The 19,939-nt window shown below is 42.6% G+C and overlaps 1 protein-coding gene across 1 annotated transcript in view; it reads left to right on the plus strand.

Annotated features, from left to right (window-relative positions):
• Window positions 1–2,522: 2,522 nt before the first annotated feature.
• Window positions 2,523–19,939, plus strand: part of SEL1L (SEL1L adaptor subunit of ERAD E3 ubiquitin ligase) — a 59,666-nt gene continuing 42,249 nt past the window's right edge. Inside the window, exons 1-3 of the mRNA XM_045015065.1 lie at window positions 2,523–2,672; window positions 13,271–13,308; window positions 15,605–15,830. Of these exons, the coding sequence (XP_044871000.1) occupies window positions 2,600–2,672; window positions 13,271–13,308; window positions 15,605–15,830 (337 nt within the window). The 5' untranslated portion in view covers window positions 2,523–2,599. The remainder of the gene's footprint in view (window positions 2,673–13,270; window positions 13,309–15,604; window positions 15,831–19,939) is intronic.

The raw sequence follows: 19,939 nt of genomic DNA on the forward strand, positions 1-19,939 counted from the left end.
TTTTGAATTAGTCTATGTACCCCTGGAGGGCTCTTAATCCTACTAGGTTGTTACAGCCTTGGAATAGGTCTCTTCACTAGCTTCCTTAAAATATGGGTATGCCCTTGAAATGACATGTTAAAATTCCCCCACCTCACAAAATCTGAAATGACACCCCTCCTCACTATGTCACCCTCCACACTCTTTGAGTCTCTGGACTAGCTCCCTCTTCTTCACCATATCAAATTCAATTTTCTAGTCTTTACCATAAAGCCCTTTGCAACTTAGTCCCTTCCTACTCATCGGCTCTTGTCCAAATCTTCCAAGAATAAGCTTTCTTGCATCAGCACATTCTGTTTCCCAGCTGAATTAAAATAGCCATTCCCTACTTTTCAGGAGCTAAGAGGCTGCCATTTGTCCCCTCTGCATAGATATGATAGCACAAAGTATGAGTCTGAGCAATACTAATTCCCGTTGGGTTTGCTAGCAGTAGAAGTGGTCAACACTTTTCAATTTCTTATTAAATTTCAAAATTTCTGGAAGAAAGTAGGTGACATTTTGACAAGAGGTTCACAATTCGCTACCAGTGCCGTGTTTTCTGTTCAGTTTTATGGCGGGGTGGGAGTTTTCAAATTTTGTAATTCTAATCAAATCTGGAGATTTAAATAAAATGGGAAGAATTTTCTACAAAGCTTTTCCTGATCAGCTCCACAGGGGAGCTTGGTGGTTGATCTCCACTCCTCAGGAACTGGGGGCAGAGCGGGTGCGGGTTAGCATTAGCTCTGGTGTTGCCCTTTGAGGGTCTTTCCCAGTAGGGTTGCCAACACTGTATTTAAAAAATATGGAACAGACCTCAGATGACCCCAATTTTGACTTGAACCTCTGGAGGCAAGTCCCTTTCCCCATAGGCGCCAACTTTTTCTGGCACTGGTGGGTGCTCAACCCCTCTCTCACCCCCAGCCCTGCACCCACCCCTGCCCCGCCCCCATTACAACCTCTTCCCCAAGGTCCCCGCCCCAACTGTGCCCCCTCCCTGCCCCTATTGGACTCCTTCCCCAAATCTCTGCCCTGGTCCCCCTCCTCCCTCCCAGCACTTGCCACTGCGAAACAGCTGTTTCACGGCGGCAAGCGCTGGGAGCTAGGGGGAGAAGAGGGAATGCTGCGCGCTCAAGGGAGGAGGTGGAGGTGGAGGTGAGCTGGGAGGGGGCGGGAAACTTGGCTGCTGATAGGTGCAGAGCACAGATGGAGTCAGCGCCTATGCCTTTCCCCACCCCTATGCTTTCTAGGGTTTCTCTCTCTCTCCAGCTGTGGATGTAGCCGAGAACTCAGGGCCTCAGTTGCTGGGCCCGAGCCCCTGCAACTCTTGTTGAGGTTCAGCAGGGATGCCAGGAACCAAGTTGGAGACTACAGTTGCTGGTCTTTGCCTGCTGCAGCACTGTGCATCATGCTGGGGTCATTGGCAGAGACTCTATACCCCAGAAATAATAATAAATAATAAACCTCGTTATCTCTAGTTTGCTTCTTGCTTGCATATATATACCTGCCCCTGGAAATTTCCACTACTTGCATCCAATGAAGTGGGTATTCACCCACGAAAGCTCATGCTGCAAAACATCTGTTAGTCTATAAGGTGCCACAGGATTCTTTGCTGCTTTCCCAGAAATAATGACTCCTACTGCTGGACAGAGCTCCTGCCTGACTCCACCCTTCGGCGCAGCTCCAGGACACACAGTCTGTACACTCGCTCTGCCTGACAGAACCTGTGCAGGGAAAGCAGATGGGATTGCTGTGCTTAAGGGCTGGAGTCAGCAGGGACCCTGTCCAGCAATGGGCCAGTACTCACAGGCTGCATCTTTCCACTCCCCTCCCAACCCTGGCCCTTGAGCACCGCCTCATCTGCTCAGGTTGCCAACCCTCCAGGATTGTCCTGGAGTCTCCAGCTATTAAAGATTAATCCTTAATTAAAGCTTATGTCATGTGACACAACCTCCCGAAAATATGTCCAACCAAAATTGGCAGCTTTCCCTCCGCAGCACAGAGGGGAGGAGAGTGGAAAGGTGATGCACCGGTGAGTACTGGCTCCCTGCTGTTGAACGCGGGATAAAAGGCTGAAGATTTAGTAGGGGACAAGGGACGTCGCTGATAATCCAGGGCGGTTGGGACCCACCAGCTCCTAGTTGCACCCCACCCCCAGCTGAAGGAGCACAAAGCGCTTCCAGCCCACGCTGAGGGGTGAACTAGAACTTGACTCCTAACACGGGCCGCCTCAGTACGGCGCATGACGGGCACGGTGCGGATAGGCCCGTCATGCATTCTGGGTATTGTAGTCCGGACATTTGATCCCCCTGGGCCGGCGCTGTCGGGGTTGCGTTTCCCTTCTTGAGATTCGGTTGGCCGGGCGAAGGTATCCGTCGGCAAATAATGTGCTCAGCCAATCCGAGTGGGCCATGTCGGAGAAGCCATCGTCCAATGGGCCGCCCGCGCTGTGAACGGCCCACAGTAATTGGTTGTTGTCCTGGAGCTCGTGCGGCGTGATTGGCCCCCTCGAGGCAGGTGGGCGGGGTGGGGAAGCCGGACTTGGGGCTCCTCGGCGGCGTTGTCGCCTCACAGGAGCCCTGCGATGGATCTGCGGAAGCGGCTGGCGTTGCTACTCTGCGCCGCGGCGCTGTGGAGCTGCGGCCTAGCCACCGCTGGTCAGTATTTGGGGCCCCGAGGGTGTAACCCCCACGTCCCTCTCCCGGGCGGGGCAAGGGGCTCGTCTCTCCGCCGCCTCCCTGCGCGTGGGGTAGCCGCCCCTCGGGGACGGCAGCGCGAGAGCTGGGGGGAGGGGGGCACTGGGGTGGCAGTAGCGCGTGGGGCTTCGAGGGACTCGTGGCTCAGCGACACGGGAACGGGCGTGGTGAGAGGAAGCGAGTGGGCGTGTCGGGATAGTGGGGGGACAGCGGGGCGGGGGGGCTGATCCAGCGATAGGTGCGGTGTGGGGTTAAGTGAGGGTGGGATGGTGGGATTTGGGGGGGGCGGACGGTGTGGGGTCAGTTGGGGAGGGCGTGTCGGGATGGTGGGGGATGAGTGACAGCGGGGTGGATGGGGTGGTGTAGGATCAGGTGGGGAGAGGGTGTTGGGATATAGGTGACAGCAGGATGGATGGGGTGCTCTGATGGTGATGGGGAAGGGGGGAAGGGGAGGGGGATGGGTAACAGTAAGGTGGCTGACCTAACTTGTGGTGTAGCATTAGGTGGAAACACATGTCAATACCTTCTAGCCTTCTGACTGTGGTTTGTTGCTGGTGAGGGACTTGTCTGTTTTGATAAAGTGTTTTAGGGAAGGACTGAAATCTGTGAGGTCTTATGTAGAGTAGAAAAAAGGTGATTTTATTAAGCATGTCTGTGAAGTGCTGTTAAGGGGGATCCTGGAAGGTGGTAAGCATTGTTCACACTGGGTGCCAACGTTTTTAAACATCTTGTAACCAAAATGTTAGATATTATATATATTTTTTTAATTAAAATACCCTTTCCCCTAATTTAGAACATGTCCTTACTCAGTAAGCAGTGCTGGAGTTTCTTCCATTAATAGAACATCTCTAGTGTTGTAAGTGTGCATAATACATCCACAGTGTTTAGTTATGTCATTCCAAATACTTATTTCTTGTTAATTACATTGTTTAATTTATTTCTCTTTCACATCCTCTCAGCCTCCACTTCACACAAACATCCCATGTATTTACATACAGATGCTTGAAAGGATGTTAGCTGGCTACAGAGGCTATGTCTACAATAACACTTTTGTTGGTAAAACTTTTGTCGGACGGGGGGGGTGGAAAAAAACAAACCCCGATCGACCAAAGCTTCGGTGTGGACAGCGCTATGTCGGTAGGAGATGATCTCCTGCCGACGTAGCTACCAGCAATTGTTAGGGGTGGTTTAATTATGCCGGCATAGAACAGCTACACGGGAGACCTTACACCAGCACAGTTGTAGCAGTAGAGCTGTTCCACTGTAATGGCCGTAGTGTAGACATAGGCAGAGACAGCTTCACCCTGAACTTTTTTGGGAAAAGATCCCTGCAAACAGGGGCTTTTTGGAAGATTTGTGATCTTGCAAGGTGTCACTCAAGAATATGACCTCAGAGTCAGTCTGATAGGTTTTTGGTAAACAAGTCCGAGACTTTTTGTCTTTTGCATATGCTACCAGCTAGAGCAGGGATGGGCAGCCTGTGGCTCCGGAGCCACATGCGGCTCTTCAGAAGTTAATATGTGGCTCCTTGTATAGGCACCGACTCCGGGACTGGAGCTACAGCCGCCAACTTTCCAATGTGCCGGGGGGTGCTCACTGCTCAACCTCTGGCTCTGCCACAGGCCCTGCCCCCTCCCCTGAGCCGGCTGTGCCCTCGCTCCCTCCTCCCTCCCAGAGCCTCCTGCATGCCTGGAAACACAAAACAGCTGATCTGATCAGGAGGTGTGGAGAGGGAGGAGGAGGTGCTGATGGGTTGTGGGCTGCCAGTGGGTGGAAGGAGTGGGGTGGGGGAGCTGATGGGAAGCTGCTGAGAGGTCCCTTCCAACCCTAATAATCTATGATTCTATGTATTACTGTGGCTCTTCGGCAATTACATTGGTAAATTCTGGCTCCTTCTCAGGCTCAGGTTGGCCACCCCTGAACTAGAGGGTTAAAAAATTAAGGTTGCCTTGTTCAAGGACAACTTGGATCTCAAATACTGTTGTCACGCCTTTTGTAGATAACATAATTGGCCACCTGCGTGTTTCCCAAAGTGTAGTACAGAAGCATCTAGCGCTCTGAAGCCAGAAAGATAACATAACCCACTTACCCAATACAGTTGCGAACTACCACTTGTCAGAGTGCTTATAAAGAAATTAAAAATGAAAACTGGTCTCATCCGACCACATATGAATCAGTCAGTTGTACATGCAGGATATTTAACTGCATGTGATTAGCATGGCTCGTATGCAGCATGTAATTTTTTTGACAGGGCTGTGTTCTCTAAGTGTGATATCCTGGTAGTTGAACTTTGAACCTAGTATTCAAGGGTTTTTTTTATACAAAATTAAATTGTGAGTATATTGAAGGTATAATGAATATCCTCAACAATAGGGTATATTTAAAACACGTGGCACTATGTATGTCTGTTGGCCGCCCTCTTGGCTGAAATACTGAGGCTTGTTCTGGGGATATCCAGAGCTAAGGGCAAGAACAGCTAAAGAGCCAAGGCTCTGTAGCTGAGGGCTGTAACAACTCATATCCTCTGTGGATCAGCACAGAGCGGGGCTTGGAACACACATTCACCTGTGTATTATGTATTGCAGAGTTTGATGCTGTCACCAAATTATAATTTTCAGATGCTTAAGTTAGGTACAAACATCTGTAATAAAATGCATAGGTAATATGTATTTGGTTTGTTATATATTGCTAAGGGGGTTGCTATGGCTAAAAATTGGAACGATCATCATGTCAAGATCCAGATATAGCTTTGAATGTACCATAATGATTTTTGACAGCCACTGTGGTCCTGGAAAGGCATTTCTTAACTAACATTTGCTTTAGAAAGTTAGTTTGTGAACTGGTTCTGGTTTGTGATTGTTACTATTGGATTATCTGATATCCTGCAAAAATATTGGTACCTGAAACATTCTTTGACAAGGTCCAGTACAAGCCTAGAGGCTTGGTGTTGAATACTAACTCAGTTGTTTTACGCTTGGAGCAGGCCTTCCAAGCGGATATTTGAATTCCTAAATACTCACCCATAACTTCTGGAGGCTAATCCTAAATCATCTGGGTTGTGGAAAAATGATTTCTGAGAAACCTCAAACTCAGATTATTGAATCTACAATTTAATTGTCTGGATTCAAGAGTTTTTGATAAGCTATGTACCCAAATAGAAACCTTATCAAGTACTGTCTTTGGCCTTGTAACCAAGACTCGCAATTCTAGTTTGAAATCTTAATTTAATGAAAATCTTAAAATTTGCTCAAACCAGTAATTTATTGGAGACTTTCATGCTTGCTTGCTGTTAAGCCAAGAGAAATGTTGGGCCTCAAATGAATGAGCCTCACCATCTGTTTATAGAATAAGATGTACATTTGTTTGATAGAGATTGTGCTTTAGATGAGGACTCTTTTGATGAAGCTCAATCCAGATAAAATTGATGAGATGCTGGTAAATTGGGGGAAGCAACTGGAAGATGTGGTAAGGATTACATCTACCATTTTGGTTGAGGTTCTGTACACACCACTTGTTAGTAGAGTTCGCAATCTCTGGTGGTGTTGGACTCCCCCCTGCTATTGGATGATTGTCAGCCAGCACTGTAGAGAAAAGCTTGTTTTTTTTTAATCTGTATTGGGTATGGAGATCTGGTATGGAGATATCTAAACAGTTATTTAGTGGAGTCCTGAAAAAGACTGTTCCAAATCATTCTCTCCTTTATTGACTTATTTGGGGGATTCTAGGTATGTTTATGGAGTATGATACTTGTGTTGATGTGTTGGTTTATTTCATGTCTCAGAGTCAGAAATAAATCCTGACCAGGTATTACTGATCTTCCTGCAACAAATCAGTTCCCAGATTGTGGAAGTACTAAGAGAAGGCCTGATATTTCATTATTTTGGCTTCATAAGTGGCTTCCAAAAAGTCTATGTAAAATACAAATGCTGAAATTGCTGAGTCTAGAGATGTTTCTGCAGACTTTCATATACAGTTCTGGTTGGTTTTTTTTTTTTTTACCCACCACCTCAGTCACAGTATTGTACTTGCTAATGCTATCCATTCGTTTTAAATCACATTCTTTCTGTGTAATATGTTGACAGTCCTCCAGTGAGAACACTTAGATGGGTTAAGCAGGGTTAAAAGAAATCTGATTCTTAATTATGAAGGTTCAATATAACCATGGGCTTATGGGAAGAGTATTTATTTATTTATTTTCTGTTTGTGTTTGTGTACACCCACATTTAGGTTTCACATCATTTGCTGTTGTTACATATTGGAAATGTTTCAGTTGTACTTCAAGGTATTCTGGTATTTGTGAGCTATCAGACTGATGTTTTTTCTGCTTCATTCCTTTTCACTAAAATCTCAAAACCAAATAACTGTCGCCTAAAATTTTATCCTTTATTTTTGTTGTTGTTGCATATAGCTATTGCTGGTCTGATTTGAGGCTGTCCCCTGCACTAGTTATGCTGAGGATGCAAGTTTGATTCCTGGTTTGTTTGTGGGGATTTTTCTCTCTCTCCCTCCCTCCCTCTCTCCCCTCCTCCCCCCACTGGAGAGAAGGTATTTTCCATTCCATTCCATTCTTGCTGCTGTGCTATGCGTACTGGCTGACTTGAGTGGGAAGTAGTATGCTGAAGTCTGTTCATACAAAAATAAATAATTCCCTCAAAGTTCCTAAACCCCAGATTGTAATTTATAGAAGGGGACTGCTGTAGAGGTAGCTTTGGAAAAGTTTAGCCAGTAGTTCGAAAGGAGTTTGAAGGAACCTTGAATGTTGCCATAAGAGGAGTAATACTTACTGACTACAGTCTTTGCAGTGCACTAATGGAATAGTGGTGGGACAAATAACTGAGTAGGACAATCTGAAACTAATTTTGCTGAGGCAACAGCCAGAAGTGGCATTTACTGAATCACTGCATGCCTTGTGATTGGCTGTAATAAGCATGCATTGTGTAGAAACTTGGTTCAGGTGTCTCTTACCTGAAGTGCATTTTGTGTCAAAATTTGGCATAGTCAGAAAAATTTATCCATATGAGGAAAGTCATTTTTTAATGTTTCATGTTTGTTTATCCTCTCTTTTTTTCTTAAATAAGTAAAGGCCAAATTCTATTCCAAAATGTAAACAATCAATTACCCCCCTCTCCTCCAAATGAAGGAAATGTTCCCTAGTTAATAACACACAAGGCCCTGCATTGATGGTCTATTACTGAAATATCTTGGGTATTGGTTGGGTTGTGTGGTATTGTTCAGAATTTGGATCTTTTACAAAAATCTGGATGGAAAAACTTAATTCTCAGAGATAAGTTGGGCCATTCATGAGGCTTTAGCAGATTCCTTATGGCACTATTAGATCTCTGGCTATTTCCAAAGGATGAGTAGCCCTCTTAATCTGTAATTTTAATGTTTTTCTAGACTAAACCTAGCAGAATTTCTCTGCTCTTGCTGACTCTTCCATAGCTTTGCACATTGACACCGGAGTTGTCCATTTTTTTTTTCCCTTCCGGAATCTGGGCTAAACCTGTCTGACCTCTGGTGGTGGTCTACCCTCAGGTGGCCTACACTGAACAACTTTTTTCCTAATTTCTGGTTCCTCACACAAAATACTAAAAATGCCTTACCCGGCCCTTGTTCCTAGAGGTACTTCTAATGTGGATAGTGTGTACTATCAGTCCTCTTTCTTCATCATTAATAGGTTGGGTTTTCTTGAGCGTGTGAGAAGTGGCAAAACAAGTAATTAATCCAAATGAAATGCCTCTTACTTAAGTAGGTAGAATTTCATTTGGGGTACAAGAAGGTTCAGGGCTGATGAAGAAATTTTGCATTAAATTTCTAACTAAAATGTTTTGTTTGTCTTGTATTGTTGGCTCATTACCTTTTAATAATCTGCACTATCCTTCCATTTGCTTAAAAAATGGTAGGATTAATTTCTAATCAGCCCTTTCAGAATTAGCATCTTTAGCACTAGGCAACCCTTCAAACAGATCCAGCAAATGGTAAGTGACCCACTTTTTCTGAGCTTGTATTTGCATTTAGAAAAGCAAATGAACAATTAGCTCTAATCACTGTTTGGCAAGTGCATAAACATTATAATGTCTGTGATTCTATGGGCAAACATTGGTTAATAATTCCCTCTTATTTCTAATGGTGACCTACCACTAGCCCCTCATTAACACCTCCAAAAGATCGTTTTTCATTATCTCTCAAAGTAGGCGTGCTTTTAATTATAATGGTAATGTCCATGTACTGTTCAGCATTTCTGTGTCAAGAATTGTAGGTCTGTAAACGATCCCTTTGCTGCTAGCATTATCCAGTATCGCTGCAAGTTAGTCCACCTAATTTAACTGGAAAATAATTTAAGGGCCCAGTACAGCTAAATAAATTAAAGTTGCTTTTACCTTGTTTTAGCAGTCTGGTTTGGAAAACATCTGTGTAACAGCCTCTTAACTGTGTTATACCTGCAGCCTGTTAATTTAGAGCTGGTTCTTCTGAAAGAAGCTACATGATGCAATTGCAATGAAACAGTTCAATTGTTTTGCTTTTGGGACAAAAACAAAACAAATTTAGTCCTGGTTTGTACTATTAATTCCCCTTACCCTTCCCACCTTAATTTTACATTTGTGTCCCTATACACATGTAATTGTTGTTAATGAGCAGTGGTAGGTCACTGTTGGAAATAAGAGGGAATTATTAACCAGTGTTTGCCCATTGAATAGAATGTGTATGGAGGGAATACACCCTTTTAGACTATTGGGTTTTTGTTCTGTATGTGACTTGGCTTTTGTATGACTTTGCCATACAATTAATAAAGTCTCTTGATTAATCAAAGAACTAAAGGAGGGTAATGTAATTAATCAACATAGATTTATGGAAAATAGGTCCTGTCAAACTAACTTGATAGTTTTTGAGATTATGAGTTTGGTTAATAAAAATAATGATGTTGACTTCTGTAAGGTGTTTGACTTGATACTACATAACATTTTAATTAAAAAATGAGAACAGTATAAAATTAACATGGCACATATTAAATGGATTAAAACTGGCTGATAGGTCCCAAAATGTAGTTGTAACTGAGAAATCGTCATCAAGAGGGTGTACTTCCCGTGGGATCCCGCAAAGATCAGTTCTTGGCCCTCTGCTATTTAAAATTTTTAGCAGTGACCTGGAAGAAAACATAAAATCATCACTGATCAAGTTTGCAGATGACACACAAATTGGGGGAATGGTAAATAATGAAGAGGACAGGACATTGATTCAGAGCAATCTGGTTTGCATGGTAAACTAGGCACAAGCGAACAATGTGTTTTAATATAACTAAGTGTATACTTCTCGGAACAAAGAATGTAGGCCATATTTAAAGGATGGAAACTCTATCCTGGGAAGTAGTGACTCAGAAAAATGATTTGCGTGTGTGGTAGGTAATCAGCTGAACATGAACTCCCAATATGATGCTATGGCCAAAAGAGCTAATGCAATCCTCAGATGCATAAACAGGGGACTCTTGTAGGAGTGGAGAGGTTAGTTTACTTCTGTATTTGGCACTGATGCAATTGCTGTTCCAATACTGTGTCCGATTCTGGTGCCCACTATTCAAGAAAGATGTTGATAAATTGGAGAGGGTTCAGAGAACAGCCACTAGAAAATTTAAAGGATTAGGAAACATGCCTTATAGGGATAGACCCAAGGAGCTCCATCTATTTAGCTTAACTAAGAAAAAAGGAGTGACTTGATTACAATCTTCAAGTACCTACATGGGGAACACATATTTAGTAATGTGCTCTTCAATCTAGCAGAGGAAGGTATAATATAATCCAGTGGTTGGAAGTTGAAGCTAAACAAATTCAGACTGGAAATAAGGTGTACATTTTTGACAATGAGGGTAATTAATCTTTGGAACAACTTGCCAGGAGTTGTGGTGGATTCTCCATCACTGACAATTTTTCAGTCAAAATAGAATTCTGGAAATTGTTTTAGGGAAGTTCTCTGGCCTGTGTTGTAAAGGAGGTCAGACTATATGACCACAATGGTACCTTTTCGCCTTGGAATCTATGAAAATGTGTGTGTGTGTGTAGATATATGTGTATGTGTATATATAATTGCTAAAATATACAATGCCAATTAGCAATGAGGGGCTATCAGTGCTATTTTAAAATCTTTCTTTTAGGAATGTATTAGCTGATATTTAATGATTACAATGAATCTGCAGATGACACCTAAAGCTGATGTCCTAACCAGTTGTTGCCATTAAAAATATCCTCGTGCTTGTAAAGCATTAAACAGTATTGTTGACGTCTTCAGAATGCTTTGCAAGCAGTTAATCCCATTGTATTGTAACCTGACCTTCCTCACTGGGGATAAATGATTTGCCCAAGGCCATAGAGGTTGTCAAAGTCAGGAATAAAATGCAAGATGGGCTAGGATTCCTGACTACTAGTCTGTATTTAGAACACTAGGGCCATGTCTACCATTTATGCCAGCAAAATCTATTGTTGCTTAGATTTTGCTGGCATAAGTGGTAGTGTGCACAGGGCTGTGTTGTGGGGAGAGCTTCTCCCACTGACATAGCTACTGCTGTTTGTGGAGGTGGTTTTATTATGTCAACAGGAGAGCTCCAGTCGGCATAGAGTGGCTTCACAAGCATTCTTACAGCGGCTCACCTGCATCAGTATAGTTGCTCTGCTGTAAGCTTGCTAGTGTAGACTTGGCCTAAACTATACCGCTTTCGAAAGTGGAGATGTTAATCTAAGTGTCCTGTCTAAACTGCAACTGCTAATTACATTCTGCTTCCTAATTTCCCCTACATTTTCAAAACAGATATTGGATTCTTCACTTTCTTACCTAAGCTGATGTGCAGTTTTACTATGCACTTCTAAACATCCACTGCATGTCACCATGAAGGTGCTGCACTCCAGTAGTGGGAGAAGTAATTGCAGTGTGTGATTCTGAGTTGAAAAGCATTATAGTCTGCTTCAAAATGGAAAATACAGCAGGCATTGCTCCTTTCTTAAACTTTTAAGGTGCCTTTATAATTTCCTACTGCCATTATTGAATCTGCCACGGCAAGGCCTGAGTGGTTCAGGAATGAATCCTGGTACTTAGCCTGACTTCCTGTCATGAAAGATAAGCAAAAGAGGGCAAGGACATCATCTTCTAATAGCTGACTTCTAACACTGGCTATTGCTTGGCAGTAAACTGTAGTGCTTCCCAGATGGCGTCAGTAGAATCATCAGAGCTGTGAAGTCAGTAAAATATCATGTTCATCGCAGTTTCCATCACTTGTTTCAGAGCTGTTAGGGATAGAAAATCTGCATGAATTCAGCCCCTTTGCTGCAGCAGAATGTGATGGCCTTCTGTTGGTTTTCCACCAGCACATCTTTGCTCCAAAGGCAATGTGTGTAAGTTAATAGGAGAAATGTGTTTTATTCCACTTACTGTATATATAGCAGCCCTTAAGTGGCTAATATACGTAGTACTTCAAATAGAATTTTGTGTTCAAGGTATCAAACAGCTATTATTTTATATGAAGGGTACCTAAATTGACGAGAGTAAGGTTTGTCTCTCTGAACTCAGCCTGTTCCATCTCTTCTGAAGTACAATATATTTTCTGTTTTAAGGCTCTGCAATGCATAATCTGGACATAGTAAGGTGAGTTAAGGACAGACTAGTAACTTTAACCTTATTTGTCCTGATTCTTGGTTTAAGTGAAATATTCAGTGTTTTAACACACTGCTGTATTTTGGGGGGTTATCTTGTATTTTTGCTTGTGCAAGTTGTATTTTATGTTTAGGTATGATACAATGCTCAGGGCTCCTCTCATACTTGGGAAGGTCCCACATCATGTGTGACAACTCGAGACTCTTGGTCCAGGAGACTAGTGCAAACAAAAAAATAAGAAAAGCTGTTTACAATAGAGTGAGTGTGTCAACTATATAGGACCTAGGAAAAATCAATATGAGAAATACAGGAGTCTACAAAACACATTTGAAGCTGCTAAAAATAGGTCTATGGAACAATTCTATTTCCCTCTTACCTGAGATCATAAAAACAAACAAGATTATGCAACTGACCTGTGTTCTAGAGTTCCTTGTCCTTCTGCTGACTTAGTCTAACATGCCTCTTTCCCCAGGACTGAACAGGCTTTGATAATTCCAGCCTGCAAGCAAAGAACAAAGTTTGGATCCTTGTATGACAACATAATGGTCTAGTGCCCTGATAACTTGACATTGTTCTATTTGAATGACTAAATCTCCACTCTGAGGCTTTGAATATGCTGGCCTGATAAACCACATAGGCACCTTTCTACCGAGAACCACGTTTAAATATATCTGACTAAAACGGTGCTAACATGGCTTTCCTGGTCAATGCCTTTCGATAATTAAACTCTCTGGCAACTTTAAAAGTTGATGCTTCTTAGCAATTCTAATTTAAATGCCTTTTAGATGTACTAGCGAACTCTAGAATATCTCAAAAGAGTAATGCTAAGCAATATTGTTTTGTTCTAGCTAAATTTATAGCTTTTTATTTAGGCAATAACATGTTAAAATAGCTTCTGAACTAAATTTTAAAATTCTTTACAGATGAAGAAGGAAGTCAGGATGAGTCATTAGACTCAAAGGTAAGCAGTAAGTCTCACCCAATAACGTGTTCCATTTTCTTCTCCCTCTTTGTGGGGCTACTAGAGCAGGGGTTCTCAAACTGGGGATCAGGACCCCTCAGGGGGTCATGAGGTTATTACATGGGTGGCAAGCTGTCAGCCTCCACCCCAAACCCTGCTTTGCCTCCAGCACTTATAATGCTGTTAAATATATAAAAGTGTTTTTAATTTATAAGGGAAGGGGGGGCGCACTCAGAAGCTTGCTATGTGAAAGGGGTCACCAGTACAAAACTTTGAAAACCACTGAACTAGAGCAAGGGTCTGAAAATCAGAACTCAATGGAGTCTATTTAGAAACTGCCACTAACTTGCTATATGACCTTGGTCATGTCACTTAACATCTCTGAACTTCAGCTCACCTCTTTGAAAAAAAGAATATTTGTTAAGTAATACTAATGAAGACCTATGTAAGTATTAAAAATGTAGCATCTGTAAGGCTACGTTTTAGTCACGGGTATTTTTAGTATAAGTCATGGATGGGTCACAGGCAGTAAACAAAAATTCATGGGCCGTGACCCACCCATGACATACTATATACCCCTGCCTTAATCTGGGGGGGGGCATGGCCTGGGACCCCTACTGCTTGGGGTGGGCGCTGACAGGCTCCTTACCCAGCTCCTCGGGTTCCCTGGAAGCAGCAACATGTCCGTCCCTCAGCTCCTAGCTCAGCGCGCTGCCCCCACCCCAAGTGCTGGCTCTGCAGCTCCCATTGGCTGGGAACTGTGGCCAGTGGGAGCTGCAGGGGCAGTGAGGCAGTGTGCAGAGCTAGGAGCTGAGGGAGGGACATGTCGCCGCTTCCGGGAAGCCCCCCAAGGTAAGCGCCGCCCAGAGCCCTTGCCCTCTCCTGTGCCTCAGCCCCCTCCCATATGCATCCAAACTCCTGCTGGGGCTGGAGGGAGGGAGGCGGTTGACTGAGACTGCCCCAGCAATGGCCAGTGCAGCTGGCTCATGGGCTGCCCAAGCTGCTCAGGCAACTCCCAGGCCAACTGCACCGGCTGCTGCAGAAGCCACGGATGTCCCAAAAAGTCACGGAATCTGTGATTTCTGTGACCTCCGTGACACTCACAGCCTTAAGTATAGGGAGAGCTGGTTTAGTGCAAAGGTAAGGTCGTTTTCCCTTATGATGCACTTTTATAGCACCTTTCATCAAAGTTTTTAGAAACACAAATTTAGCTTTACAGTATATCTGTCAGATAGGTGATATACCTGTCTTACAGGTGAGGCGACTGAGGCAAAGAGACTAGGTGGGGTGAGGGTTTTTTCCACTTCTTTCTCCCTCCTTATTTGGCTGTATTAGGGCTAAAACCCATCAATCTTCAATTCTAGTTCTTTGCTCTAAATAATAGACAACTTGCCTTCTAATTTTTCACTAATATTAGACTATAAATGGGAAATTTTAGGAGAGAGGAAACAAAGAATTGTGGTCAGAAGGTGATAGACTTGCAACTTTGTTGGGAGCACTAATATTACAAAACTGATAGGGCAAGTGAAGTCCCTTAGGAAGTTTTCAATAAAGTGTAATAGAAAAGTCTGTTACAATTCAGATGGAATACCTCAAACATGGAGTCAAGAACTGTTGGTGGAAGACAAGACAGTACAGGAAAAGATTTACCCTTGTACAGAGAAATTTCAGTCTACTTAGCTGTTTGACATTGGGACAAAGGATTCCTCTTTAGAAAGCCTTATACAGTCAGCTCTCCACTAAACACTTGGGTCCATGTGTCCAAATTTGATTTTCCTGTGACTTGGGATAGTTTTTTCCCTTAAGTACAAAGGGAACTAGTCTCCCCTTCTGCTATACTTCCAAGACTGTAGTTGAGTGCCTTAGCTTTAAACAGGTCATTCCAAAGCAGCGCAAATGAAGCTCCATTTTTCACATAAGCTGAAGTGATGTACACACAATCTGCATGAATGAAGAGCAACCAATTTTGTGAGAGAGTTTTGGGACATCTCCATTGTGGAAAGATGTTCAAAGCGACAGAGTCCTGTGTCACCTTATAGACTAAAAGATGTATTGGAGCATAAGTGGGTGAATACCCACATGGCACATGTGTCTGACGAAGTGGGTATTCACCCACAAAAGCTTATGCTCCAATACGTCTGTTAGTCTACAAGGTGCCACAGGACTCTTTGTCACTACCCCTCTGATATGAAATTCAGTTTCCTGGTAGGCTTCATAAACTAAAAAGGGGTGGAAATTGAATAGTAGTAGTCAGTGAGAGGACTAGTCTCCTAAATTCTACTCTCTTCTTCTCTAGACTTCCTTGCCTTCAGAAGAACAGGTGGGGGACCGCTCCACAGGAACCCGTGTTGTAGCAGGTCAGATCTTCCATGAGTCAGAGGAATCAGACTCTCACACTGAAGATGAAGAGAGCTTTAGGAGCCCAGAAGAGGAGAAAGAAAGCATGTTGGAGGAGCTTAACTCTCTTGAAATGTCAAACCTATTAAATAAGAACTTGGAAGATGTAGAAATGCAGAAACCAGGTAACTTTCCTTGAATTCTGCAGGCTTCATAAACCAACAGCAAGAAGCAAAATCAATCTGGAAAAATTTGGGAGATCAATGGGATCCAGAAATAATCTTCGTTTGTCTCTATTGTCTAACTGAATAGAGGGTTTCAGAATGCAATGGTCATTGCAGCCTTAATTTTCCCAACTGTAATGTTGGCTAATACCTATATCATTTACTTCAGATGCATTTTAAAATGTTTTCCATAGTTTCTGTTGATTGCACAGCATAAGAAAATTCACTCAAGTTAGTAAGAGTGCCCTGCTCCTTTTTTTTTATAACAACTAGTGAATGGAGAGAACAATCCAAATCCTGAAGTTCTAACATGAACATGACTCATATCTTCGTATTTTGAAGTATAGATTACGATCTAATGCTTTTCTCTCCCCAGAAGTAGTCACTTTTTTGGCCTGATTATAGCTTTGTCGTATGGGGGAGAGGGGGAAGACTATAAGTGGTCTTCTTGTTCTGGTAGTTGATTGTATGCAGGTTTGAGTTAAATTGAGGAGAGTGGAAGCAAACTTTGACACTGAGGCAACTTTGTGCATTGACAACCTCTCAGGAGCTGTAGGGCAGTACCTTATTTCATATAAACTAAGTACTTTTCAAATAAAAATACCCATAACCATGCCTGGTTGTTCTTAGATGTTCCAGGGAAGCTGAGTAGGAATTGCTTTTTAACTCATAATGAAAAGTTAGAGTTCATCAGATTAATATCCTTGCATTGCAGCTTGCATTTGGGTATCCCTGACATAGGCTGATGTACATAAAAAGGAAACATTTTTAATGTGCCCAGAGTAAACTAACTTTTACTCTAACCTTATGGAACAGGGTGATTGCATGGTAACTTAATGTTTAACTCAACACTTTCTCTAGCCGTTCTTTTCATATGCCTTTTCACAAATGCAGATTAGCATGGTGAAAGGAAGCAGTAATTGTGCAGAACTACCTCTAATAATATCTGCTAACCTCCACCAGCTCTATACACTTAAAAAAAAAAAAGTGACTTCCTATAAAACATCAGTAGCCTCTAGCTAATACAAAATGCTCTACACTTTTCTTGGGCACTTGTATATGTTGCTGTAGGTGAGTATGACATTGTACAGAGATGAAAGATATCAATGAAGTGGAAAAGTGAGTAAAAAGACATTTTTAGTAGTATAAGCAATTGTTGGTAGCCTTCAGATTCAAGCATCATGTTTAGTGAGCCAGGCCTCTTAACTGAAGGTGAAATTTCATTAAGGTACTTTGTATCTTCCCATCAAAATGCCATGAAAGGGCTTTGTCTTCACATTGTTCAAATCTGATCTGTAAAAATGCCTCAGCTGGTTGCCTGGAACATTCTCTACTATAGCAAGCTAGCTGAATCCCAGACTAGACTGTGTGCAGCCGCTTAGATTGTCACCTGAGTAAATATGCTTATTAGCCCATACCTGATATCTTAATATGTATAAGTTTATAAATAACTTCATCTTATACTTGCCTCTCATACAAAGTTCATGGTTCCATTTTTCTCCCATAACAGCACTATCACAGTGTATGGACTGTAGCATCTTGCATTCTTTTAGGTGTTAGTAAAAACAACTGTATGTGGGAGAAACAAATACTGTGCCTGGATTTAAAATAAAAACAAGAAGGTGGGGTGGAAAAGGAAATGGGATGTGGCTAGCTGAGTGTTTGACTACTAATATCATAGCTATGCAATAAGGTGTGAGAGGCAGTTGTAAACTAATGCCACCATCTAAAGCACTACATGATTTGCTTGGTGCGTTTTATATGTTTGTTATTTGCCTTCCTCTGAAGCATCCAGTATTTTCCACTACTAGAGGTCAGGAACCAGACTTGATGAATCCAGTAGTTTGATCTGGTATGGCAAATCCTATATTTATTGAACTCTAGTCTTGGCCTGTAAAAAGCTGTTGAGTTCCAAGAAGGTGAACTGATGATTGGAGGAGGGGGAAATGTTCATTGCTATTGGTTCATAGGAAACCATCATTTGTCTATTTATGAAACTTTGAGAGAGAGAAGTTCTTTACCAGAGTTTCAGTTTTACTCTACATTGACGCAGCAGGTGCAGCCTAAGCTGATTTACTTTTTTCCCCCTTCACTGCTATGCTGTGTCACCAGTACTTAAAGACCTTTCTAACTTCATAGACTTCAGCATAGTGTTATGTGAAAACAGCTTAGGGGGATAATGCTAAGTAAATTTAGGATTCTTATAAACAGTGAATGAATATTCTTCCATAGCTTTTTAATTAACATGGTTGTAAAGGGGAGACACCAAAAAAGTAACTTTAAAACTTCCCCTTTACAGGGAAAAAATTGTCAGACCTTCTAAAATAATAACTGCAATACAGACAAAATCCAAGTTCTCAGCAGGGCTGATGCCAAGGTGCTGAGTTTGTTGGTCACTGATTGTGGACATCTTTTAGTTCAGTAGTTGAGCAGGTGACAATAGACTATACATGTAGTCAGTTTAATTCTGCAGACTACTCCAGGGTTGGCAGTTACTCATGACTGTTGTGCTAAGCCCCTGTGCCATAGGTGCTGGAGCTGGCAAATAACTGTGTGCATATTCTAAAGAAAAATCATTCTGCCACTAGTTAGTGTGTACTGTTGGGCAAGCAACTAACTTGCTCATATGTCATTGTCTTCCCAAAAATGAAATCTTTGGAATTGTCCAGCATAGCAGTGTTCCTAGTAATTCTAGAAGACCTGTATGTAAACAACTTGAGTTTTTTTTATAGAGGTGACTTAAACCAAACCTGTAAAATAATGTATCTTTAAAATATTATTGACACCACCAAGCATTCAAAAATCATAAGTTGGGCTCACTTTAAAAAAAAAACCCACAACATTTAAAGTGTTTTATGGCTTTATAGTTTTTGAGCCTTCAGGGGGTCATGTTTTCAAGATTTTCTCTCTAATCCTGAGGACTAGAAACTTACATTTTTGTTTAAAGTAAAGTTGAGAGAGTATCTTTTTATTCACATGACTCTCGGAGCTGGGAGTTTAATGAAAATACCAAATTGTGAGACTCACAATTTAATCATGAGAGTTGGCAGTGCTTGTAAAATGAGAAGCTTTCATGAAAGTTAATAGAAATGTCATCCATTTTTTAAAAATCCATAAAAATTCAGTGAGATTTAGATCTAAATCTTTCCCTATGATATTAGAGACTCAAACTGCAGTATTGCGCAAGTTAATACATGAGAACCATCAATCAAACTTCCTATAACCAAATGTCAATTGTGATGGAGCAAGGCCGGATGGCTACAGGAAAGTAGTGAGGAGTAGGTATGTTAGCTCCAGGCTAAGCAAATCCCTAGTACCATAGGTACCAAAATGGCAGTTGCTCCAGGCTAATCAAGGCACCTGGGGCCAATTAAGAACCTTCTAGAAGGTACCAGAGAGAGCTACATTGATTGGAGCACCTGCAGCCAATCAGGACAGGCTAAACAAGGCACCTGATACCAATTAAGAACCTTCTAGAAAGTACCAGAGAGAGCTACATTGATTGGAGCACCTGCAGCCAATCAGGACAGGCTAAACAAGGCACCTGGTATAAAAAGGGTGCTTACTCCAGTCTGAGAAGGAGGAGCCAGAGGAAGGAAGTGTGTGTGAGGAGCTGGGAACAAGAGGACCAAGGAGCTGAGAGTGAGCTGCTGGAGGACTAAGGAGTACAAGCAGTACCAGACACCAGGAGGATCCTTCGGTGAGGATAAGGAAGGTGTTTGAAGGAGGCTATGGGGAAGTAGCCCAGGGAGCTGTAGCAGTCAAGCAACAGTTACAAGTAATACTATAGAGACTGCTGCAATTCACAGGGCCCTGGGCTGGAACCCGGAGTAGAGGGTGGGACCGGGTTCCCCCCAAGTCTCACTACTCCTAAAACAGACTCAAGAGTTGATCCAGACTGTGGGTTTTGTCCAAGGGGAAGACCACTGAGGGGAGGAAAACCCGCCAATAAGCGCAGGACCTACTAGGGGAGAGGAGGAACTTTGCCACAACTGGTGTCAGGGGTGGGATGTTTGGTGTGCACAGCGCGGCGGAAGAAGGAGGGTGATTTAAAACACACACACCAAAAA

Source organism: Mauremys mutica, chromosome 4 (genome assembly GCF_020497125.1).
Source record: "Mauremys mutica isolate MM-2020 ecotype Southern chromosome 4, ASM2049712v1, whole genome shotgun sequence".
Lineage (NCBI taxonomy): Eukaryota > Metazoa > Chordata > Testudines > Geoemydidae > Mauremys > Mauremys mutica.